The sequence below is a fragment of the Euleptes europaea genome, chromosome 7, assembly GCF_029931775.1.
Source record: "Euleptes europaea isolate rEulEur1 chromosome 7, rEulEur1.hap1, whole genome shotgun sequence".
In the NCBI taxonomy this organism is placed as follows: Eukaryota; Metazoa; Chordata; class Lepidosauria; order Squamata; family Sphaerodactylidae; genus Euleptes; species Euleptes europaea.
In genome coordinates, this window is record NC_079318.1 from 45990904 (window position 1) to 46016421 (window position 25518).

The window sequence follows — 25518 nt, forward strand, 5'->3', positions numbered from 1 at the left end:
GTGGGGTTTGGGGAAGGGAGGGACTTCAATGCCATAGAGTCCAATTGCCAAAGCTGCCATTTTTCTCCAGGTGATCTGATCTCTATCGGCTGGAGATCAGTTGTAATAGTGGGAGATCTCCAGCTAGTACCTGGAGGTTGGCAACCCTACTGGGTGACTTAATACCACTTGACCTGCATGACTCAACTAGGTTACATTTTAAAGTGCCAAAGGATTCCTGTTTGCTTTTGCTTCAACAAAATAACACAGCCATTCTTACATCGCCACCCATCCCACCTCAGAAACAGAACATTCTCTATGAACCTTGTTATATATGTACAACATAATACAAATTATACATTAATCTTAGAATGAGTTTACTTACTGAATTGTAATCCCTCACTTGCTTTGATTATGTTAATAAATGAACCAAGAATTCTGCAAAGATTCACCGCAATGCCCATCTGATGTACAGGAAATATTTGCATTTTCTTATTGTTATCCAAAAACTCTAGCCCTCTTTTCATGCTTAAATAAAACAAACTTCCAAGGTACTCAACATCATTTTCTGATATTACTGCAGAAACGCTTTCTAACCATGTCTTGACATATGGCTCCCATCCCAGATCAACTGGGTCCTGTTAACATATAAAATAAACAGATTTTCAGAAATTTATTCTACTTATTTACACACTTTTTTGTCTTGACATTCCTGCAGTTTTTGAATACACAGTAAAAGCTTTGTGATCCAACTGTCATGGGTAGTCAGGGTTGCCAGTTAACCAAATATACCAGATATCCAAGCTTATTGCTGTGTTCATGCCATGATCTACCTGGAGGTGATTAAAATCCACCCATTGGGAATGCCATGATATCAGGCAGGCCTTTTCCCCTGAGCTACGGAGCTGTCCTGTGCAGCAGGCAGACAAGCAGGGCTGTTGCCCAACAGCCTTCAAAGAGCTCTGCTTCCCAACAACCTGAGGCAGGGCTTCAAAGGGACAGAGGCACCCACAGCTGTCAGCAGCTGTTATCAGAAGCCCAGCAACAGTCAGAGGCATTAAGCCAGCTGGATGGAAAAGTGAGAGGAGTGTGCACTTGAAGATGTAGGGCAGGGGTGGGGAACATCAGGCCCCGGGGGCCGTTTAAGGCCCGTAAAACCATTTGGTCTGGCCCTTTGTGGGTCCTGGCAGATCTCTAGCTCAGAAGGATCTAAGACTGGTGATCTGCCCCCTCCCGCAGACAGGAATAGCCTCTGTTCAAGGCGGATGTGAGTTTGTTTTGCCGAGAAAAGGAACCTTTTCCCCCCTTACAGAAGAGTCATTAGCTATGGAGCTGCTAGGACCGCCCAAGAACCTGTGTTAACCCTTTCCCACCCGGGCCATGGAGAAACATATTCCCTCTGTACTACAAGAGGGCTGGGGGCGGAAGTAGCGACAATGGAGGGGTTAAAGGGGGCAGGGCCAGAATGCATGCGGGGAGGGGGAGTTCTTAGCATGTCTGTACTCATTTCATCTCTGCAGGCAGAGGTAGCAGGAGCCGGCTGTAGAATCTGGCCCCGACCACGCAGAGTAGGAGCAACTCCAGCATGCGGCTGGACAGCTACGCCCGGCTGGTGCAACAGACCATCCTGTGCCACCAGGTGGGCGAGTATGCCACTGGTTGGATGCCTGCCAGCTTGCCCGTGTGGGGAGGGGGGTCATCTGGGGCAGCTGCCTGTTTGGGGCTTGGTTGGCTAATTTTTAAGTTGATAATTTTGTATGGCCCGCAAATTATGTTATAAATATCCAAATGGCCCTTGGCGGAAAAAAGGCTCCCCACCCCTGATGTAGGGCAATGGTGTCTGGGGAGGAGGTAGCTGGAAGATCAGCACCAGATGTAAGAAACCCAGCACTGTCTGGAGGCATTTGGCAGGAAAGGCAGGAGTGGGGGATGTGCTTGCCTGAAAATGCAAGGCTACAATGGCTGGAGTGGAGGAGTTTGTCCTTTGGACAATGCTGGTTAACTGAGTTTTCCAGCTATCCAAGAGTTGTATAACAAAGCTTATTCAGCTATCTGATCCATGTCCTTAAGGCATTAAAAACACACAAGCTATATTCATCCATTATGCTGTATATTCTTTTTAAAGGCAATTCTTACATATGAAATAGCTCTCAGGATGTTTTCACATTTTGTCAATGGCTCCAAAGTTCCCAAAAGTAGACAAAAGTGAAGTTCAGACTTTTTTTGAGTGCCAGCGTGGCGTAGTGGTTAAGAGCAGTGGACTGTAATCAGGAGAACTGGGTTTGATTCCCCACTCCTCCACATGAAGCCTGTTGGGTGACCTTGGGCCAGTCACAATTATCTCAAAACTCTCTCGGCCCCACCTACCTCACAAGGTGTCTGTTTTGGGGTAATGAAAGGATTGTGATTGTGAACCGCTTTGAAACTCCTTAAGGTAGAGAAAAGTGGGGTATAAAAACCAATTCTTTCCCTAAAAATACCATATTTAAAATCTCCTTTTATATTATAAACATAAATTTAAAATGTTTAATGCACATATTATCACCCTAGTAATTTGTTATCCTCACATCCAGCATTTATTTGATAGTGTTTGATGTCTTAAATGTTATTTGTTATCTAGCACATTGAATAATACTTTATTTTTAGCAGATATAATTTTAACAGATATTTTAGTATTACTTATTGATTTTGTGATACATCTGCACAAGAGACTGAGCACTATACCTATGAATTTATGAACAAGTGTGCAATAAGCATATAATAATCCCCCTTTCTAGTTGAGAAACAAGGCACTAAGCCCTTACTCCACAGTAAAGCTAACACTCTATAATAATCTGGTTTACAAAAGAATAGTAAAATTTAGAATTATTTTTATTTTGCAATACATGATGATATGTGGGATGGTGATAGTTATTGAAGTTAAGATCTGCTGATAGAGAGCAAGGGCAAAACTACAAATTATGTGTAACTCAAGCCAATTTAAAGGGCAAGAACACTGTTGGTGAAAGGGACTTTCCCATCACCCCTTTCTTCACTGGAAATTGCCTTTCCCCAAGATGGTTTTGTTGAAGTACAACAAGAGGGAATTGGAGTCAATTTTGCACAATTCTCCACCCTCACTGTCATGGCATTCTGTCCATGAGGCTCTCTCTATCTTAAGCAAAGCCTTGTCCTGTATAACCACACCATACCTCCTCAGCATTTAAGATCTCTCAATAATGCTCTACTCTAGATTCTGTCTCTAGAGAGATGAGACTGCCATCCACCAGGAGGAGAGACTTTTTTTTTGCAGTAGCCAGAAACTATGAAAAAAGCTCCCTCTAGAAGCCTATACTTGTTTTAAATGATTGTTTTTGACTGCTGTGATTGGATTTAGATTTTGTATTTTTGTTTGGAAACTGCCTTACAATCTTTTATTGAAAGATGGTCTAGAAATACATTAAATCAAGAAGTAGAAATGAGTGCATCGGAAAATAATGCACTTTCACTTGTGGCCAGTAACTATTCTAATTTATTTATTTATTTGCTTCATTTATACCCAGCCTTTCTCCCTAATGAGAAGCCAAAGCAGCTTACATTGTTTTCCTCTCTTCCATTTTATCTGTGAAGTAGTTTAGGCTATTATTGTGTGACTGACCCAAAGTCATCCAGCAGCTTCCATGGCAGAGTGGGGATTCAAACCTGGGTCTAATCACTACAGTATACCCCACTGGCTAGTGTGCATTTAATCAGATGCATAAAATGTTCTCCTCAATTATCATATACACATAATGTACATACAGTTGTAAATGGGAGGGAGGAGGTAAAAAGGTCATGATATGCAAGACGGTAGTAGATCAGTTACGTTTGTATACAGAGTCCAAATGTATATATTAATTTTCCAATATAAAGGCCAATAAATCTTTTTCATTATCATGTTGGTACATTCTCCATTACTTGGCATATTTATTTAATTCTATTCATACATACTATTCCCTCTGAAAATGATGATAGAACAGTCCTTTTGGAAAATAAATAAGTAAAGGTAAAGGTCCCCTGTGCAAGCACCGGTTCATTCCTGACCGATGGGGTGACATCACATCCCAACGTTTCCTAGGCAGACTTTGTTTACGGGGTGGTTTTGCCAGTGCCTTCCCCAGTCAACCCTTTACCCCCAGCAAGCTGGGTACTCATTTTACCAACCTCGGAAGGATGGAAGGCTGAGTCAACCTTGAGCCGGCTACCTGAAACCAATTTCTGTTGGGATCGAACTCAAGTTGTGAGCAGTTCATGACTTGAGTTCGATCCTGACGGGAGTCAGTTTCAGGTAGCTGGCTCAAGGTTGACTCAGCCTTCCATCCTTTCGAGGTCGGTAAAATGAGTACCCAGCTTGCTGGGGGTAAAGGGAAGATGATTGGGGAAGGCACTGGCAAAACCACCCCGTAAGCATAGTCTGCCTAGTAAATGTCGGGATGTGATGTCACCCCATGGGTCAGGAATGACCTGGCACTTGCACAGGGGACTACCTTTACCTTTTGGAAAATACAAATATAATTAATCAGCTTATTTAAATTACCATACTTGCTTAAGATGTTAAATAACAGGAAACATAAAAATCTGCTGGGAATAAAAAAGACAGGATCCTACTTTTCCTTTTCTTTTCCTTTAAGAAACTTACCACATAAATCATGGCACATCTACTAACAGTAGCAGGGCTAGCTTGAGAGAGGCTGTCCACTTCAAATACCATTCTCATTCCTGGTGATAAGTAGATTCGTTCACTGTTAGCAAGGCACAATGTTCTGGAGTCATCTAATGCAGAATTTAAGTTTTCTATCCACATTGGGTCTACTGGGCCATCCAAGATAACCCACTGCCAATCAATAAAAGATTCATCTGTAAAAAAAAGTATTAACTTCAGAATTTGCTTTGTGTGTAGAAAGATGTGTGTGTGTGTGTTAAGTGCCGTCAAGTCACTTCCAACTCATGTCGACCCTATGAATCAATGCCCTCCAAAATGTCCTATCTTTGACAGCCTTGCTCAGGTCTTGCAAATTGAGGGCTGTGGCTTCCTTTATTGAGTCAATCCATCTCTTAGAAAGATAACAACAAATAAAAGAGAAAACAAGGTTGTAATTAACTGTAACTAAAATTAGTCAAGTTGTTATCTGTACAGTCATCCATAGGAACCATTTATAAGATTGCCATCCTCCAGGTGGAGCCTGGTGATCTTGCAGAATTACAACTGATCTCCAGACAACAGAGATCAGGTCCCCTGGAGAAAATGGCTGCTTTGGAGGGTGAACTATGCCATTCCTGCTGGGCTCCCTCTCCTCCCCAAATCATGCCCTCTCCAGGTTCCACCATGACAATCTCCAGGAATTTCCTAACCCGCTGTAGACAACACTAGTGTACAGACCAGCTGTAGAATATTCTGGAGATCATTAGAGTGCAAGGCTGCAAACCTCTGAATACCAGTGCTATGAGGCAACATAAGGGGAAGTCTTTAGCCTCTATGCCCAGTTTCTTGGCCTTCTAGGATAGCTGGCTGGCTGCTGTGTGAAGGAAGTTGTTGAAATAGATGGACCACTGGCCTGATCCAGCAAGGTTCTTCTTATGTTCTTAAGGTTTTCCCTCCTTTCTATTGCCTTGTGGTTAAAAAAAAATGCTTAAAGCCTCTCCTCCCAGTATTTTTAGGGGATTGAGACCCTAATTTTAGTGACACATTCTGGCTGGGTGTAGTTTTGACCCATAACGAGTTGGTGAATATGAAGCTGGTATCAGTATTGCCTATAATAGGGGGTTGTAAGACTTTGCAGAAGAAACCCAAAATAAATTGTAGTGATACCAAATGATTTAGCTATAAACCTATTTGTGGCCAACAGTCCCGTCCTGAGAGGCACAAGAAGAGACTGCTATCAGCCCGACTGGAAGGAAAAACGATCAGGTTGAAAGCAACAGCTGGAGGCTAACAGGAGGCAGAGAGCCTGGCTGAGGGAAGGACGATGGAGGCAACAGGGAGAAAAGAAAAGAGTCAGAAGCGGCTGGTCAGAGGCAAGCAGGAGGCTGGACCCAAAAGGAGAGAGCTGTGAAAGCCAGCCCTGAGTGAAGGAAAGGGGGTGGTAGCTGTGAGGGCTCAGAGGGCGTTCTAGGGAGGGAGGCCCCAGGAGAGCTGACTCCCTTCCCCATAAGGAGCGACAGAGAGGAGAATATTACCAGCCAGGAAGCATCTGAGGACAGCCAAGAGCAAGGCACCTCTTGCCTCACATTAGGGAAGGTCTCAGTACACGCAGAGGCTTTGCTGGCAGGAGAAATAGATGGGCTTGTGGAAGACTGGAAGGGCACTGGCTAAAGGGACTACCTGAGAGAATGGACTCCACATAATAGACTTATAAGGAGCTGCACGGGAGGGGACAGAACTATGTGTAAAAGGTAAAGGTTTGGGGTAGAATCGATTGTAAAGGGAACTGGCGTTGCATTAAAATCCTAGGAGGATCTTGGTAGGGCACCCTGCTGATTTGGCAAGGGTTCCCCTGGTCTGAGGTCATCGTAAACACCACACTATTTCCCCTTAGTTTCTCTAGAGGATCATCAGATCAGATCCTTCCAAAGGAAAACCTTCAGCTCAACATTTCACTTGAAAAAGTTGTGGATTTGTGCTGGACATCTTTTCTGAGGGAAATAAATGCAGCAAATTCTAACTGTACAACCTGTAACAAGCATGGCTGCGTTTATTTGTTGTGTTGACAATTTAATGGCCTTACAGCCTTTGCCAACTTCTTTTCTTCTGGGACTAGAACTAAGAAGCAAGGTCCCTTAGAAATAATAGATACTTGCCCATAATGACTTGGCAATTACCTATTTTCAACATGAGTGCTGATGAAGAGTAACCTTTCCTTCCCATTAGATCTAATTTTCTCCATTTTGTATCAACTGGAGCAGAGTGAGCTGTATTCTTATGACTTTCCTGCATGGTTTCCACCATAGTGGAAAAGACTGAGATGAATGATACAAAGGAATATCCATATTGCCTTGTTTTATACTTTTCATTGTGAGTAGTGATGGTAAAGCTCAGAGCCTGTTCCAAGTTTTTGTTGGCCCTGGACAAGACAGTATAACTGGGTCCCCTTTTCCACTTCCCTTGTTGGGAAGAAAGACAGGGTACAAATGAAGTAAATGAATATCTCAAAAAACAAAAAAAACAAAAAACAAACCCTGAGAGGTAGATTAAGGATTAAGGATGAGGTCCGTGTCTAATGCTACCATCAAGTGGTTCTTCTCACTAATCAGTTTTAAATTCCAATATAGCACATGCTGTAGGTAAACCAGTGCAAAGGTTGGTAATTACTGGACAGTAGTTTGCTATGACATGGAAAAGAATGTGATTACATGGTGTTTTGTTCACACTTAAAAAGTAAAAATTAGATCTCATGGGCCTTGCTAGGTCATTATAAAATTAAAAAGAAGCAATAGATAAATGCCCAATTTATTAGGACTAAAAGTCACAGCTAGATTTTGAATTTTATTTTAAAAAATAATTTTCTCAGGATTTGATCATAGATCTGCAATTTAAAATTACCTCAGAATGTAATCTCAGGTTTTGGTAATCCTAAAAAGTAGAATGTGTCAGAAAATCTCAGTTTTTGTGTGAACAAATACTGGAGCTTCACCAAGTAGCACCGAGCCACCTCAGCTCTGCGTCAGCTTTTCACTATCAAAGGTATAGTCAGAAGTACCTGAATTCCTGGTCTTTACCAGCATAGACTGAACATGCCAGGTCACCAAGTGGAATGATGGCCAGAAGTGTTCTGGGACTGGAATGACAGGTCCAAGGGTTGAATGACAGCCCCTTCGATTGAAATCAGTGCTCTGTACCTGTAATCACAAACCTTAGAGTGGAATGAAATATCTTACACTGATTTCAATCAGAAGGACGTTATTCCACTCTGGGACCTGTAATTCCATCCCCAGAGCATTTCTCTTACTTCCAGGTACCATCATTCCACTCTTGAGGCAGTCATTTCAGTCCCAGAACACTTCTTCTACTGCCAGGGGCTGTCATTCTGCTCTGGGAGCCATTATTCCAGTCCCAGAATGCTTCTGCTACTCCCAGGGACTGTCAATCCACTCTGGCTCCTGACATTCCAGTCCCAGAACACTCATGCTGGTCCTAGGGTCGACCATTCCACTCTGCAGGTAGTCATTACAATCCCAAAGCAGTCTATCTGGGTCCAAATTCTTTAATCCAAAATCCCTTCTGCATTTTCACTGCAACTTTTTTGTGCTGTAATGTATTTCAGTGAAGCCCATGCAAGTCAATTGGCATTCCTGGCTCCTATTATATCCAATAAGCCTTCAAGCCTCTCCCATTGTTCCCAGGGGGCAATCCTGCCCTTTTTTTAGTATATCCTACAGCAAATATACCCTTGAATTCCCTCCCATATGAGCAATCTCACCTCCTCTACTCACAAAAAGAAAGACAACTGAGGTAACAGGTCCCCCCTCCTCCTTCATGTGACCTCCTCACTGGGAAAATCTATTGGAGGTGAAGAAGCAGTTCCCATGTAGGATTGGCCAGATGACCATTCAATCAATATTACTTACAGATAAGGGTATGATGTTTAATTTAAAAACATCATGATGAAGGAGAGCAAGTCATTCACTTGTTACTTCTTGTTACTTGTTACCTTTTTCAGACAACTATTGTGTGAAATGTCTTACACTGTAATATTCAGATTACTGTTATGAATAAAAGCATCAAAGCATAGACTGAAGCATATTTTAGTAAGATGGCTTAAGTAAAATTTCCCCAAATGTCAAAATACTGCATAATTTGAATCCATCATTGGGAAGACAGATATGAGAGGGAAGTTCTGTTATATTGACTGTTCTACTACTTACATTGGCAAGAAAAAATGTCTGTGGATTGCAGGCCTTCATCAGTTTGAATAACATCTTGCACATTCACTGTAGAGAGCTTTAGCAAAACAGAAATTAAAAGTTACAGCACATACTGAAACATAAGTTAGGTTCTTATGTTAAAAACACAATGATTATTTAAAGCAAAATTATAAATAATTTATCTCTGGAGGGGCAGGGTAGCCAGGACAGTAGCAACTATGACTGAATCAAATTACTTCTGTGATCCATTTGTTATATTCCCTGATTATCAACATATGATCTGAAAATGATATAGGCAGTCCCTGAAATTCCAAAGCAAATCACAATTATCATGAAATACAGGTCTATTTTAAAATAAAAGATAACATATCTGGAAATAAACAAAGATAGCAAACTGACCTGAGCTTTAGGAAAGCTGAGATTTTTTAAATGAATTAAATTAATAAATACAAATAGTGTACACAACTAAAGTCTGATTTATCACATGTTACAGTTCTAGATTGGAACATGCTTTACCTTAAGGGTTAAGTCCATACAAAAGACACAGTCTGCACCAAGTATTAGAAAACTGCAATATAATTATTAAAATACTAAACTCACAGTGTACAAGCTCTGGATTCCAGATTTTCCATTGCTGCTTTGGTCTTTCTTTTTAGGTTTTTTGGCAGGAAGTTTGACAAATGCTCGTACTGCGGATGCTAAAAGTCCATCTGACCACTCCGTTGTGGTAGGATCTATCTGTCCAAAAAGTTCACCAAGACTGACACTCTTTGGGTTTATAACAAAAGTCTCTACTTTGCCTCTCTTTGAAGTATTCTGAGGAGAAAATAACCCAATAATTATTTGTGAATTAATACCCACCAAGGCTAACCTCCTTCTAATGCCCCCTCCATATCTCCCTGTCTGGAAATGGTTGCCCTAGGTAACAGATTAAGTTTCTGTGGTGGGCTTCTGGAGGAACAATGCTACTTTTGTCTGGTGACAGCAAAGGTATTGTGGGGCTCTTGAGTAACAATCACCTCTCCCCAACCCTGCTGTTCCAGATGCTTGGATCACAATATATAATCAATATAACCTAGAAGAATGATGAATAAATTGTGGCCTGAACCTTTGGGGCTCTGTGTCTGAACTAAAGAGTGAATGGCAAGATGGGTGATTGTGAAAGAACTAAAAACAATCCAGAAAGCTGAAAAGGAAGTTAGCAGAGATAACCATAGATGTCTCCTTAGAAGGCTGGAGAAAGCAACCACAAGATAAAGAAACATGAGTCGGAGTCAGAGGCAGATTGGCCATGAAGGCCACTGGGAAAAGTGCTGGTGTGCCTGCCCCCTCACACAGCTCTCCAACCTAGGGGAAGCACTGCTCAAGGTGGGCAGGAGCTACTGAGAGAAAGCAGCTCCTGCCCCAGCTATCGCTATTGAGAGTTTTTTTCCAACTACTGCAAGGTGGCAGTTGTTGCTGAAAAGCAGCAGCATCGCCCTGCATAAGGCTGGCTGGTGCAAAACAGCAGCAGCAGGCAAGAGCCACTGTGACCCTTATTCTCCCCCCCCCCCACCTCAATGATGGGAGGAGTAGGGTGAGGCCCTTTCCAGGGCCATTTCGGCTTCTAGTCAGTGTGTACAAACGACAAGATAAGAGGATTAAACTGAAGAATGCAGAAAGGCAGAGACAGCACCCCAGATGTTAAAAGATGGGTGTTAGCAAGGATGGGCAGACACGAATCTCTTATAAGTCAGTAATTAATTTGAAGCTTGCAGGCTGACTGGTTGCAACCAGATTCTCCCAAGATGCCAGCCCATGGAAGAAGGGAGGTCCACAGAAGCATGTGGACCAGGACTGAATTAAATGGAGAGAGAGTGGCCAGCAACTTGACATCAGCCTAGCACAGGGGTCGGCAAACTCATTAGTCAAGAGAGCCAAATATCAACAGTACAACGATTGAGATTTCTTTTGAGAGCCAAATTTTTAAAACTTAAAATATATAGGTAGGTACACTGTTTATTAACTTAATAAACTTTAATTAAAGTTTTAAGTCTTAATTAAACTATAGGTACACTGAATAAAACTTGACACCATACTTAATAATGATCTTATTTATTGATAAAAAAATTAAATTGTAAGTAACGTATCCATAACATTAAATCATGACAATGACCGACAAACACTTAATGTGAACAATGGCCTTGCATCTCCTTGGAAAGTTTGGGTAAGTCAGGTTTGTATGTTGTTGTTTTTAATTTTAGGTACGATTCCAGGTTCTCATCAATAAGACGATTTCTCAATTTACTCTTGATAAGGTTCATGCTTGAAAAAACTTGCTCGCATGAATATGTAGAACCGAAAAGGGAAAGAACAGCAAACGCTAGTTTTTTCAACTGATCATATGAGTCAGGAATACTATTCCAGGTGTTAAAAATCATCATGTCTTCCTTGTCCAGGTCTTTCAAAGCAGACCACTTGTGCTGTGAACTGGCCGAGGGGCCAGGGAGGGCGCCTCGGGGCTTAGGCCCCTCCATCGTTGGCAAGCCCCCCTCTACACTGCAGGGAGTGCCATGCTCTGGCGCTCCCCTTGCCAGCCCAGGAGGAAGGAGGGCCCAAGCGGAAGGGAGGGGGGAGGTGGCGGCCGCCGGGGCAGCTCGCTCTCTGCCTCCCCCTGCCCTCTGGGCTGCGGGCGGCCTCAAGAGTGGAGAGAAATGCGCCATGCGGGGCCGAATGTGGGGTCAGTGAGGGCGCCTTGGGGCTTAGGCCCCTCCATCATTGGCAAGCCCCCCTCTACACTGCAGGGAGTGCCATGCTCTGGCGCTCCCCTTGCCACCCCGAGAGAAAGAAGGGCCCGCGCGAAAGGGAGGGGGGAGGTGGCGGCCGCCGGGGCAGCTCGCTCTCTGACTCCCCCTCCCCTCCAGGCTGTGGGCGGCCTCAAGAGTGGAGAGAAAGGCACTGCGCGGGGCTTCCTCGTCCGGGCGACGCGAGTCCTTTGGCGCAATGCGAATTAGACCTGGGATGCTCCGTCACAACCCCTCCCAATCCTAAAAGAAAACTTGGGCTTACCGTGCAAATATCGACACGGCGGCCGCTCCCTCCGCTGCTTAAAAAAACCCCAATCCCCACAGCAGGCCCGCCAGCATCAGCGGCACGTTGTCACTCCTTTGTCACGCGAGAGCCTCCTGCGCAGACTCTCTCCAGCCCCCTTTTGGTTCTCCCATGCTGGTATTCGTCTCGTTTCCCCCCCCCCCGCCCCCCGTCTCGACCGACATTCGCGACCTGCGCGCCTGCACCTGGGAAGAGCCGCACTCAGGGGCCCAAAGAGCCACTTGCGGCTCAGGAGCAGCACTTTGCCGACCCCTGGCCTAGCACAATGCCTTGCACGCTGTTATTCTCTTTAGTGTTAGTAAGCATTCATGTTTGGGCTGGCCACCAAAAATGGAAGACATTAATGAGATCCTTCTGCATTATATTTGTTAAGATTTTATTTCTAATTCCAATAAAAGTTACAAAAATAATGGGTGAACAAAATAAAAGCACTTGTCTTATTTATTCTTGCCAAAATTTGCTACACTGCAACTACTTACCCTAGTTCAAACATGTTAGAAGTCAGCCCTCTTAGCACATAAGTGTTATATAGATATACCTAATTTTATGGTGAGTCTGTCATAGAAGAGATCATTTCACCACATTTTGGACAGATGCACAGCCTTCTGTACCAGACTGAGCTCAAGCAAAAAGAACACTTGTTTCAGGTATATGCGCCCTAATAACAAGGCTTAGGTCCTGAAATTAAACTCCTTACCTGTAAAACAACATCCATATTTGCAAGACATTCCAAATCTAGTAATGGTAAGATTATCAAGGCTCTTTCCAAAATCATTCTAATGGTAGTCTTCCCTCCACCTGTAGGGCCTACTAGCATCACGCCAACGTGAGCCTAAAAAGATACTTATAATGAGAAATCTGGAACTTGTAACATTCCTTAAAATATTGTGGTGTCTCAATAAACACATATTAAACTCCAAGCATGCATTTTTAGACTAAGAAATTGGAATATCACCTTTTTTTCTCAGTAAGTTTCCTTGCAACACCTACACCATTTTTGCTGTTCCCTGTTACTGCAATATAATGGCTGTAATAACATCTCTTTGTAAATCTTCAACAGTGCAATATATTCCTGCACCATATCTAAATTCCATGACTCTTTCCATATGAATTAATGCCATATTGCACTTACCATAATTTGGTTGTAAAACTGCAGAACCTTCTCTATCTGACTTGCCCAGGGCTGCAAAGACAACTGCTGTATTGCAACAGATATTGCGTTCTGAGATTTTAAAAAATAGCTATGGTTAAAATTACATCCACAACAACATGCTCGCATTTGACTGTCATTGCCCTCAAAACAAAGAAAATCTACTGCCCAAATCCCCCAAATTAAATGGAAATAAACCAGACTTTTAATAAGTGAAACTGCTTTAAGATTTTTCCCACATAGTTCTGCTACATTATTTTGAAATTTAGCATTCAATAACCAGGTTTATTAGAAAGGTGCTGGGAATTTATTGGAATTTTGAGAACAAACAAAAAAGTTACAAAATAAAATATTATTTTATTGTATTACCATCTCTCCTGAAAACTACTCCTACCAGAAAACTAGGGTTGTCAACTCTGGGTATGGAAATTCCTGGAAATTTCAGCATAGAGCTGGGGGAGACAGGATTTGGGAACGGGAGGGACCTCAGCAGAGTATAATGCCATTGAGTCCACCATCCAAAGCAGCTGTTTCTTCCACAGAAACTGATCTCTGTAATCTGGAGATCAGCTGTAATTCTGAGAGATCTCCAGGCCCCACACGGAGGTTGGAAACCCTATGCCAAGCCATTCTTGATGCTAAAGGCCCACAGTTAGAACAGAATATGGAGAAACTGAATGGTTTCCAATTGGCAAAGGTGTTAGACAAGGATGTATTTTATCTCCCTATCTCTTCGATCTATAGGCAGAACATATAATTAGGAAAGGTGGATTAGATTTAGATGAAAGTGGAGTGAAAATTGGAGGGAGGAACATTAACAATTTGAGATATGCCAATGATACTACATTAATGGCAGAAAATAGCGAAGATTTGAAACGACTACTGCTGAAAGTTAAAAGAGAAAGTGCCAAAGCAGGACTACAGCTGAAGACAAAAGTAATGACTACAGAAGAATTACACAACTTTAAGGTTGACAATGAGGAAATTGAAATTGTTCAAGACTTTCTATTCCTTGTCTCCATCATCAACCAAAAGGGAGACTGCAGCCAAGAAATCAGAAGGAGATTGAGACTGGGAAGGACAGCCATGAAGAAGCTAGAAGTGTAAGGATGTGTCACTGGCCACCAAGATTAGGTTAATTCATGCCATCGTATTCTTTATTACTATGTATGGGTGTGAAAGCTGGACAATTAAGAAAGCTGACAGGAAGAAAATAGACTCCTTTGAAATGTGGTGTTGGAGGAGAGTGTTACGGATTTCGTGGACTGCCAAAAAACCAAATCAGTGGGTTATAGATCAAATCAAGCCTGAACTGACCCTAGAAGCTAAAATGACTAAACTGAGGTTATCGTATTTTGGTCACATTATGAGAAGGCAAGAGTCACTAGAAAAGACAGTCATGCTAGGAAAAGTTGAGGGCAGCAGGAAAAGAGGAAGACCCAGCAAGAGATGGATTGACTCAATAAAGGAAGCCACAGCCCTCAATTTGCAGGACCTGAGCAAGGCTGTCAAAGATAGCCATTTTGGAGGACATTGATTCATAGGGTCGCCATGAGTCAGAAGCGACTTGACGGCACTTAACACACACACACACACACACACACACACACACACACACACACACTGAGACTTCCACAATTTTTAAAATGCTAATTTGTAGCTTCATTAAAGATCAGGGAATTGTGTGCACAGTTCTTTTCTCCCAAGCCTCTTACATGATTTAAAATGTTTCTCCAAAGTTGCAACTGGCTATTGTCTCAAGTCTGGCTTGACCCTTAGAGGCCGTCATACTGGTGCAGCAACAATAGTCACAAAAACAGTGTTATACTGGTGGCTGTTTCAATAGACATAAGATGTAACACAGAAATGCAGATTTCCAAATACTACATTTGGCAAGGGTAATATAGGTTTATTTTAATTTGTTTATACAGCCATTTTTAGGCAGGATTAATATAAAGGTACATTACTGCTACTGCCACTACAGAATCTTATAAAGATGTATTGAAGTCAGTTCAGAATTGTTGCAAACTATCTTATATTACTCAATAACTGTAAGCTTAAATAAGAATTTTAAATTAATATCTACTCTAGTACTATTTAAGTTAGAGCTGAAGTTCCTTTTTTTGCAAGGACAAGATCATTTTTGTTCACGTGGTAAGTGTGCATGCAGGATTTCCAATCAGAATTGGGCTTTAGAAATACATTTCCTCACAGATCCTGTGTGACTGCAGGGAAAGTATGTTGGGTCCAGGCAACCCCAACCCAACTCACCAAAAAAGTCACATGTACTTAGCCCTAAGATTCCTTTGATTTACAGAAGAAGTCTTCAGTGAAAGGAAGTTTCCTCAGCTAGCAAAAGGCACCATACTATGAAGGAGCATGCTTACTTCATTACCTCTAGTCGCAGTGGATTTAGTTTTGGAACATTCATTCCTGGAAACAGATCTGTCAAAATGTCCTCAAATAGTGAAACATCTTCAACAAGGAATTTTGGTAAATTTGTTTCTTTCAGCACACTGATTATGATAAGAGTTTCTTCTGCCTCTGAAAACCTTGCATTACTGTTTCTATATAAAAACAAATCCAGTAATTATAATTTTACAAGACTTACAGTAAATATTAATTTATTGCTTCATACTGTAATATCACAATGCTGTAATTGTTTTCATCCTTTCACCGTGCATATTATTATATATGATTTATGTGAACTTATATTTATGTGTGTATTTTATTAAAACATTTATACTCTGCCTTTACTTGTGGTTCAAGAAAGTTTATAATAATAATTCAAAAACATTTCCAATTAAAACCAAATAAAATAACAAACCCAAATCCCTTCATATCCCAAGTTCAGTGAAGAAGGAGTTGGTTTTTATACCCCACTTTCTCTACCTTTAAGAAGTCTCAAACCGGCTTACAATAGCCTTCCCTTCCTCTTCCCACATCAGACACCTTGTGAGGTAGGTGATGCTGATAGAGTTCGGAGAGAACTTTTACTAGCCCAAGGTCACTCAGCAGGCTTCATGTGTAGGAGTGGGGAATCTAACCCAATTAAAGTCATGGCCTCCGCTCTTAACTACACCACGCTGGCTCTGGTTAGGTTTCCTGTTTTTGGAACATTTATCTTTTGGTTTTAATTTCCTTCCTTCTTTCTTTTTTTGCACATTTCAATTATTATTTAGAAGCTATCTATTTAGACAGAATATGCTATAGCTTTCTATGACTTGTTTGCTAGACATTTTGCAGATAAAATCATACTCATCCATGATGTCTGGATAATTTTATCCAGATCATTCACAGAATACTATCAGAACTCAGTCTAATTACATTTGCCAGTGAATTTCAGTTGTTGTGATTTTGGCCCTAACCTTAATGCCCCAGACTACCTTGATTTCATCAGATGTCAGAAGCTAAGCAGGGTCAGTCCTGGTTAGTACTTGGGAGACCACCAAGGAAGTCCAGAGGCTACGCAGCGGGAAACCACCTCTGTTTTTCTCTTGCTTTGAAAACCCTACAGTGTCACCATAACTTGATCATGCTTTTCACCACCATGGCCTACTACCTATGCTCAGGCCTTGCCATTCATGGCTTATTACATCTATCTTGGAGGGAACTGTCTAGTTAGTTCCAGGATGCATGAGGTAACTATCTTGAAGAACGTAATCATGAAACCCCTCTTGAAGAAGCCCTTCTTGGACTTAACTTATTTCAATAACTATTAACTGATAAATATCTCCCTCTGGGGCTTTGAATGAGTCTGTCTTGTCCTCAGTCTCAGCTTAGGTCTATATTTAGGTTGCTTCACCCCTTTCTTCCTTCCACCAATGTGTCTCCTGTGACCCTTTTCTTGGCCCATAGGAGGACCTTCCCCACCGGGCCTGCCTTAGTCTCACATGAACACATGAAGCTGCCTTATACTGAATCAGAGAGTGGTCCATCAAAGTCAGTATTGTCTACTCAGACCAGTAGCGGCTCTCCAGGGTCTCAGGCTGAGGTCTTTCACATCACCTCCTTGCCTAGTCCCTTTAACTGGAGATGCCGGGGATTGAACCTGGGACCTTCTGCATGCCAAGCAGATGCTCTACCACTGAGCCACAGCCCTGAATATTTACAGTCTCTGGCAGTCCTCCCCAATTCACCCCCACTGGTCCCTTCTCCCCCTGACTTCCTGGTTTCTGCCCCCTACCATTCCTCCCAGTGCTCCTTTGATTTGACTCCAGTGGGCTTTAGCCAATTCTGCCCCACCCTCCTCCCTTGCCTTCGTCTCTGCCAGAGCCCTCTGATTGGAGCTTGCCTGGGCCCTGCCGGCGAGAGTCGGCTTTGTGGATTGCTCACCACCTTGCTTCCTTTAGTCAGGGCAGAGGGGACATGTCCCAGTGGCCCCCAGACTCAGTCATTACACTGCGCATCGGGCGGGCCTTTTCAGGCCCACAGGATGCTGTCAGGGTGTCTGGCCATGCCAGGAGTGGGAGGTGGGCACCCAATGAAAACAGGACACTGCTGTGGCACCTGCGGTGGCAAGAAGCACCACATGGACACCAACTGAGTGGGGCACAGTGGGGAAAGTCCAGGATGGCTGGGACTGCAGCCATCCCTGGACAAAGGGGCTCTCATTTTTAGGCCCCAGAGTATGTTCACCCTAAAAACCCACACCCCACTGTGACTCCTTTGCAATGCATTTTATTGCACTTTTAAATAAAATACCTTATTGCTCACATCCGCCATGACTATAGTGCCACAGCTGGATTGGTTCAATCTCAGGCCTGCCACTGGAGAAATTTCTAGAGCTCTTAAGGGTGAAGGGGCATCTTTGTGGGTAGGGGTACCTAGAGCATTTCCCCAAAGCACAGCCTTCATCCTGGATTTCCTGTCATGCCTAGCTTTAGGGGTAAACTGGTGACAAAATATGCATTTTTCACACCCTTCCCCTCCCCAAACACAGAAGGAACAGTCATAAGCGTGAAACATTTTAGTCCCGCCTTTGGTGCACTTTTTAAACAAGGCCATTTGAACCATAGTTGAAGTGCTGCTAAAGGGGGAGGGGGAAATCTACGTTCATGAAGCATTTCCTTTTTCATTTTTTTTAGAATCTGAAAAATAAGAGTCTTTATTCTGCTCTTGTCAAATAATTAGAAATGTTTTAACTGAAGAGTGCAAAAATGAAGACTGGAAGAGCTATAAAAGAAGCATTTACTTTCTGTATCAGCAGAGACAGAAGGCGCCCCCCTTCCCCTTCAGAAAAGGGTGGAAAATCAAAGTGCATGGTGGGAGTTGGGCTTTCTTAAAAGCTGTAGAAGTTTCTCCCGTGGTGGGCATGCACTTGCACAGTACCCATGTGGGACTGCACTGTGACCATGGCAATGAACATGAATCAAACTTGCATGTGCAACAGCATGACTAGTTCTCTTTAATTAAGACTCAGTTTAACATTGTAACTGTGTGTGAAAATAAAGCATTTCAAAACTGTGCTGCTTACTTTGCTTTTAGCTCTTGTATCTTCTGACCAGCCCTTATTAAAGCAACTTTTATGGCTCTCATGCCAAAATCATAATGATCCTAGAAAACATAAAATTAGAAAATTGGTGTGTTTTTTCCATACTTGCCTTTGCAGACAGATTTATTAAAATTATGGCAAGCAGAGATAGAGTCTAGCTCTTCCTGTCTAAAGCTGATTACTTCCAGAACTGGAATTTTAATTTACGTTGTGGCAATATGAAGGAAAGACAGACAATTCTGTATCTTTTCTCCTTGGAGAATGCTCTCTCTTTCTCTGAGCATCCAAGGTTTTATTAAGGAATATTACAATGGATAGCAAAGGTCAGTCAGTGATTACACAATGGAACTAAAACAAGGCATACCAAGATCAATGATTAATGAGATCAAAAGGAAAGAAAGACAATGATACATTCTATCTTGGAGTCAGCATCCTTAGAGCAAACATTTGGCTGTCTAGTTCCTTAAAATGAGTGGATTAACAGAAGCTAATCCCTTTAAGGTTGCTACACTGAGGTGAGGAGGTGACCAGTACAGAAAGTGGACTTTGACCGGGAACTTACCATAGACCTAGAATTTGTTGTACCCAATATTTCAATATGGCAAGAATTAGGGTTTTGTGGAACCAATATTAAAATGGCAAGGGTGTGCCCAGCAGCCAATTAATTAAGTTTCAAAATCCTCTACAGCAATAAACTATAAACCAACTGTGCACCGTACAAATTAACCGCAGTGTCTCTGTAGCACATAAAGAATTTTGAATGTAAAATTTTAAAAAACTTGAGATTAAGAGAAGAGTTAAGTCACTCAGGAATTCAGTCATATGCCAGAAAACATGGGACTGTAAATTAACAGCTTAACTTTTGCACCCTATCAGCAGTACTCCCTGATGCTGCACTTATTTGCTTATCATTTGGACTCATTGCAGCTACACTTTCCTATTACTCTTCCATGATTTTTCAAATTGGTACTGCACCATTAATTTTAATAAATGTATCAGATTCTTAGTAAACATTTATATTGTACTGATCACATATTCTGTTTTGCACACCAACCTTCAGAGAAAAGAAACTAGAGCAAAAAGAACACTGGGCTTAAAAAACAAGAGAAGGTATAGCTATATAAGGCTTAAGTTGTAAGCAAGGGCAAAATACCAGACTGTACAATATCTGAACTGTTGACAGGACATGGCACAGTACGTGAAAGCTTTCTGCTTCTGGAAGCTGAGTGAACAAGTGTCTTTTCTCTTCTAATTTTAAGACAACACAAACCCTTCACCCCTCCACTCTTCCCAAATCCAACTAGTTAACTACTTGCCGATAGATATGTGCTGGCTCATTAAAATTTATTTTAGGCTTCAGTTGAGTACATATATGACATCAACATATTTTAAAGATTCCCCAATTATCTTCATTCAATGGTACAATAATGTAGTTTACATTTGAAGCCTAATGGATAGGTTTTGTTTCACATGTAAGTCTATATTTATGCTAGCAATATTTAAAATAACTTCCTACTGGGGCTGTTTGGCTTGGAAAAAAGCCATGGAACGGAAGGCAGAAGCCTCTACTCCCTTCACAACCAGAGGTCCAAGCAGAACTGAGCTCCTGTGGACTTTAAAAACACTCAGTTTGCACTTCTTTGTGGGAATATCTAATTTTGCCTCCTCTCAAGCACTTTATAACTGGATGTGGCAAAATGCCTGCATTACACCAGCACTGTTCTGCTTAGCCTCAGAAGGACAAAGTAAAGCTGGCATCATATCACTTTTTACAGTCTGTTTCACCTAGGGTTGCCAACCTCCAGGTACTAGCTGAAGATTTCCTGCTATTACAACTGATCTCCAGCCAATAGAGATCAGTTCTCCTGGAGAAAATGGCCGCTTTGGCAATTGGACTCCATGGCATTGAAGTCTTTCCCCTCCCCAAACCCCGCCCTTCTCAGACTCTGCTCCAAAAACCTCCCACCAGTGGCAAAGAGGGACCTGGCAACCCTAGTTTCACCTAACCTGATCCTTCACAGCCATTTGCGTATAAAACTCCCTTTGTATCGAGAATGTGAAAGTTTAGATCTTTTATGCATGATTGTTTCCTCGTGGTCACCCCCCCCCAAATGCTTTGATTATGCATGCCTTTTCCAAGCATCAGAGGTCACCTCGCTATCCCTGCGTGATTCCAAGCATTTTATGGAACAGCATCCAGAAAACACGGGCAAAACGTGTGGAGATTCACGGGGAGAGTGAGGCGAGCTCTAATGCTTAGAAAAAGCATGAATAATCAAAGCAAAGCCCGAAGCAGTCAGGGGGTGACCATGAGGGTAACAGCCTTGTGTAAAAGGCTTTAATATGTTCTTGTGTCCAAAATAGGGCTGTCAATTCGGTTCCTCCCGAACCGAAAAACAGCCGAATTTCCCCCGATTCGGCTGTTTTTCAGTTCGGACGAACTGAACTCAAAAAAGGCGGGAAACGGGGGAGCCGAATTTGCCGACTTCGGGGTTCGGTGAATAAATTCGGCAGAAGCAGGGTTCCCCCGCGCCTTCACGGGGGTTCCATGAAGGCACGGGGGGGGCTTTTAAACAGATCTGCGCCTCCCAGCAGGGAGGGGGTCTTTAAACCACTCTGCCCTGCCTGTGCAGGCAGAGCAGAGGGGCTTGCCAACCCATCCCCCCTCTTCCCGGGACTCCCGGGGAGAGGGGCGGGGGGTCTTTAAACCCCTCTGCCCTGCCAGCGCAGGCAGAGCAGAGGGGCTTGCCAACCCATCCCCCCTCTTCCCAGGACTCCCGGGGAGAGGGGCGGGGGTCTTTAAACCCCTCTGCCCTGCCTACGCAGGCAGAGCAGAGGGGCTTGCCAACCCATCCCCCTCTTCCCGGGACTCCTGGGGAGAGGGGCGGGGGGTCTTTAAACCCCTCTGCCCTGCCTGCGCAGGCAGAGCAGAGGGGCTTGCCAACCCATCCCCCCTCTTCCCGGGACTCCCGAGGAGAGGGGCGGGGTCTTTAAACCCCTCTGCCCTCCCACATGCCTTCACGGGGGGCCCTTTAAACAGAGCTGCGCCTAACAGCTGTTAGGCGCAGATCTGTTTCCCCCCCTCGCACCTTCAGGGGGCTTCCCTGAAGGAGCGCGGGGGCCCCTTTAAACAGATCTGTTCCACCCCACCCCATAGCCTTCAGGGGGCTTACCCTAACAACTGTTAGGCGCAGATCTGTTTAAAAGCCCCCCCCCCCCCGCGCCTTCAGGGAAGCCCCCTGAAGGCGCAGATCTGTTCCATCCCCCCGCGTGCCTTCAGGGAAGCCCCCTGAAGGCGCCCGCGGGGGGGAAACAGATCTGCGCCTAACAGCTGTTAGGCACAGATCTGTTTAAAGGCCCCCCGCGCCTTCAGGGGGGCCCTTAAAATAGATCTGCGCCTCCTGGTCGGGAGGCACAGATCTGTTCCACACACACCCCCGCAGCCTTCAGGGGGCTTCCCTGATGGCGCGCGGAGGGCCCTTTAAACAGATCTGCACCGAATTTTCCCCCGAACTCCGGATCTCGCCCGAATTTCGGGGATCCGGAGCGGGGCAGTTCGGGCTTCGGCACGGCCCGAATTTAAAAGGGCCAAATTTTGCCGAAGCCGAACAGTACCAAAAATTTTTTCCAGCAGCCCTAGTCCAAAATAGAAGGTTCGCGGTTGTGAGGTAATTGGTTGTGTAATAATATGTCACTAAGATCTTTGAGGCAAGAGTTAAGAAGAACCACAAAGATGATTTATTTCTGTTACAGAAATTTAAAAGAACAGTTCAACAGGCACAGGCTTCCAAACTCTGTCAGGGAATAGTCTGGCTGGGCCACTTATACACTAGTTATAGATTCAGGTTGAAATTTAAGTTAACTCTAATGTTTGAAATCAGACTTTAAATGTTAAACCACTTCTGAATGATAATTGTTCAGCCTTTTATCACTGAGGGCCTTCCCCTTGAACCAGATTGTTTCTGATAGGCTTCTGTAGCCTAAACACCAAGAGACAGTCTCTAACCACACTAGTCTTTAACCTCAATAGTAAGATTAAAGTATTACAGGTCTGCTCATTACCACACAGACAGACCTAAAATGGTCACCCTGTCCTCTTCCTAAGGTGGACCAAATTCCACTCTGCAGTGCTTTTGAGGCAGAGCTACACTCTGCATTTGCTCCCTTGCTGAGGCAAGGCAGAAACTGTAGACTACTGCACTTCCCCCCACATTCAATCAGCTCTCTAAAAGATGACTGGATGTCAGGAAAGAATGCAAATAGTCTCAATACCTGATTTGCTGTTTCACCTTCAGGGGATGGACAGACTCCTGCTTGTCAATGTAGGCAGGAGGCAGCAGAATTGTCTTGTTAGAGCACATGCTTCCTATCCTTTATACTTTACCTGCTGTGACAGTTGCTTGCTACAAAGCTGGTAAAGATTTACTATCTTCCCAGAGAGTGATTTTGCTGATCTGAAACCTTCTGAAAACAGCATTATTTCAGCAATGAGTTTATAGTCCGGTATCATCATTGAGACAGGCCGAAATAATGATTTTAAGTTGTCTGGGAGTTCCACACGACCTTTGTATCTTAAAAGGAAAGAAAAAGATCACTCTGGTTTATTTTTATAATCAGAAATAAGGACACCAATAAAAATTAATAATTGGTAAATTTAATACTTAACAGCAGACACCATATAACACAGGCACAATAATAAAGATAGTAACTTTTCCCAGGTATAATGGTACTCTACATGGATACTACCACTATAGGAAATCTATAAGGAAAACAAAATGAAAAGTGCTAAATGAAAATTTCTCTCTCTCTAAAAATAGCCATGCAGACTTGTACAGAAGATAATGAATGGAAAGCTGTAGTTTAGTATAGCAATAGTAAACTGGTTTTGCTAGTGTTCATTGTAGTGCTATTGAAAAATAATAGCTTTTCTTATTACTTACCCTGGATTCATGGTAATAAAGATTCCACAGAATGGTTTTAGCCGCATTTCCTTCCCTTCCAGAACAAATCTATGACAAACAACGTTTGTTATTTGAAGAATATATTTCTGAAGATATACTGATGTTAACTGTATATGGTTCAGATATACAAATAAAAATACAAATATATTATCTTAATCCATTTAAATAATTATATTTGAAATAACTACAATACCTTAGAATGATCTCATGAAGGCCTAAAAACCTTGAGAACTTGGTAATATAGATACTGAAGAATATACAATCGTATGAGTGCACCCTTTTTCACTCGCAGGATATTAGCATAACGGGGGATATTAACCAGTACCACAAAGATTTGTATTCTGCAAAGTTTTACTGCAACAATAGGATTGCTATAAAAGCATTAGCCTTTCAACAGCAGATATGTACAGGATTTACAACTAAGCATCAAACCACACAATATGTTTGGCCAAGAGTTGGGCTCCCTCAACCCCCTTGCTTTGCCAAGTGCTGTAGTGCTTGATTTGGATTAGAATCATGGCACTGGGGGAGGAAGAGCTACAGCCCTCCCCTCCCATGCCAGTTTCCTAAGATGAGAAAGCCCTGGAAGGTGTTATTTGCCCCCTTGCAGTGGGCCAAGAAAAAAAATACATTTTTAAACTCCAAATGGGATCAAATGGAATTCTCAGTAGAAAACTGCTTAAAATCTACCCCTGCCAAATTTCTTCCTGAATTTTGGGCTATTCTTAAACAGAAATGTTTTAGTGGGATGAAAACCACATTGTCAGGGCTCTTCCTGATTTCCATGTGTAATTTTTATAAGATAAAAAAAGATCCTGTTGGAAGTGGTTATTTTTCAAGGAGAGGGAGGATTGATGGGTTTTTAATATTGCACAACAGCACTCCTCTGCAATACAACAAGAGGTATGCCTTTTCAAAACTGCTATTTTTGTGCCCCCCCAAAAAAGATATTGAGATTTTTCTTCCTGTAGGAGTACAACTGCGTTAGTGAAAGATGATAAACAATTGCAAACAAATAGCTTTTTACAAACTTCAAAATATTGCAAAACAAAAATTAACATTTCTCAGCATTAAAGGGGAGTTTTGAAGATGTTTATTTCTTTCTGTTACATACATGATATGAGGCTATTCAGACAGAAAACAGAGTTGAACATACTTGTAACAATTTTTCACTGAGTGAACTGTGCACTCGCACATCTGGGATCTGGGCAGGTGCAGGCCTGCCACAGTAGAATTTTCCAAAGCTTTCTGATGCCCTAGAGGTTGCTCTCCCCTCCAACTTGCCTTCCCACCAAAACAGCCACAAGACAGAGTTCCTCCTCAGTCATCACATTGCTGTTCTCACACTCCCAGTTTTGGCCTTCTTTACAGAATCTGCATCCATTGCATAGTGCCTGGAGAAAGTCGAGGGTGCAGACCATGTCACTGTCCAGGAGATGTCATGGAAAGGAATACCTCGAAGGAAAGCTGCCAAGTTCTACACCCTCGTGGAATGGGCATGTATAGAGTGTGGACTATCAACCTTCATTTTGGCATAAAAAGTGGTGATAGGAGAGAACACCCAATGAGAGATGGATTGTAAGGAATCTGCCAAACCCTTTCTCTGGCCAGAATGGCAGACAAACAGATTGTGTAACCTCATGAAGGACTGAGTCCTGTCTAAATAAAACAACAGTTCTCTATGAATATCCAATATGTGTTATGCTATTTCTTTGTCATCCTCAGGATGTGCAAATAATATGGTAAGACTATGGGTTGACTGATGTGAAAAAGGAAACCATCTTGAGAGGGAAAGATAGGCTAGGCCTGAGGACTACCATATCAGGATAGAAATTTATAAAAGGAGGGTCATGGTGGAGGGCAGAAGAGATAGCCACTAAAAATACAACCTTGAGGGACAAGTATATTAAGGAGCAGGTAGCTAAGGGCTTGAATGGTTTAGCCATCAGTTTGAAGAGTACCAA

General features: G+C 42.8%; 1 protein-coding gene across 1 annotated transcript in view; it reads right to left on the bottom strand.

The window, feature by feature from the left end:
* Nucleotides 1-25518, bottom strand: part of DNAH14 (dynein axonemal heavy chain 14) — a 238257-nt gene that overhangs the window by 140921 nt on the left and 71818 nt on the right. Inside the window, exons 27-37 of the mRNA XM_056853367.1 lie at nucleotides 23534-23602; nucleotides 22978-23164; nucleotides 18588-18655; nucleotides 15495-15666; nucleotides 13082-13171; nucleotides 12676-12781; nucleotides 10243-10255; nucleotides 9538-9661; nucleotides 9255-9258; nucleotides 4637-4854; nucleotides 383-617 (exon numbers count right to left, since the gene is read on the bottom strand). Coding sequence (XP_056709345.1) covers nucleotides 383-617; nucleotides 4637-4854; nucleotides 9255-9258; nucleotides 9538-9661; nucleotides 10243-10255; nucleotides 12676-12781; nucleotides 13082-13171; nucleotides 15495-15666; nucleotides 18588-18655; nucleotides 22978-23164; nucleotides 23534-23602 — 1286 coding nt within the window. The remainder of the gene's footprint in view (nucleotides 1-382; nucleotides 618-4636; nucleotides 4855-9254; nucleotides 9259-9537; nucleotides 9662-10242; nucleotides 10256-12675; nucleotides 12782-13081; nucleotides 13172-15494; nucleotides 15667-18587; nucleotides 18656-22977; nucleotides 23165-23533; nucleotides 23603-25518) is intronic.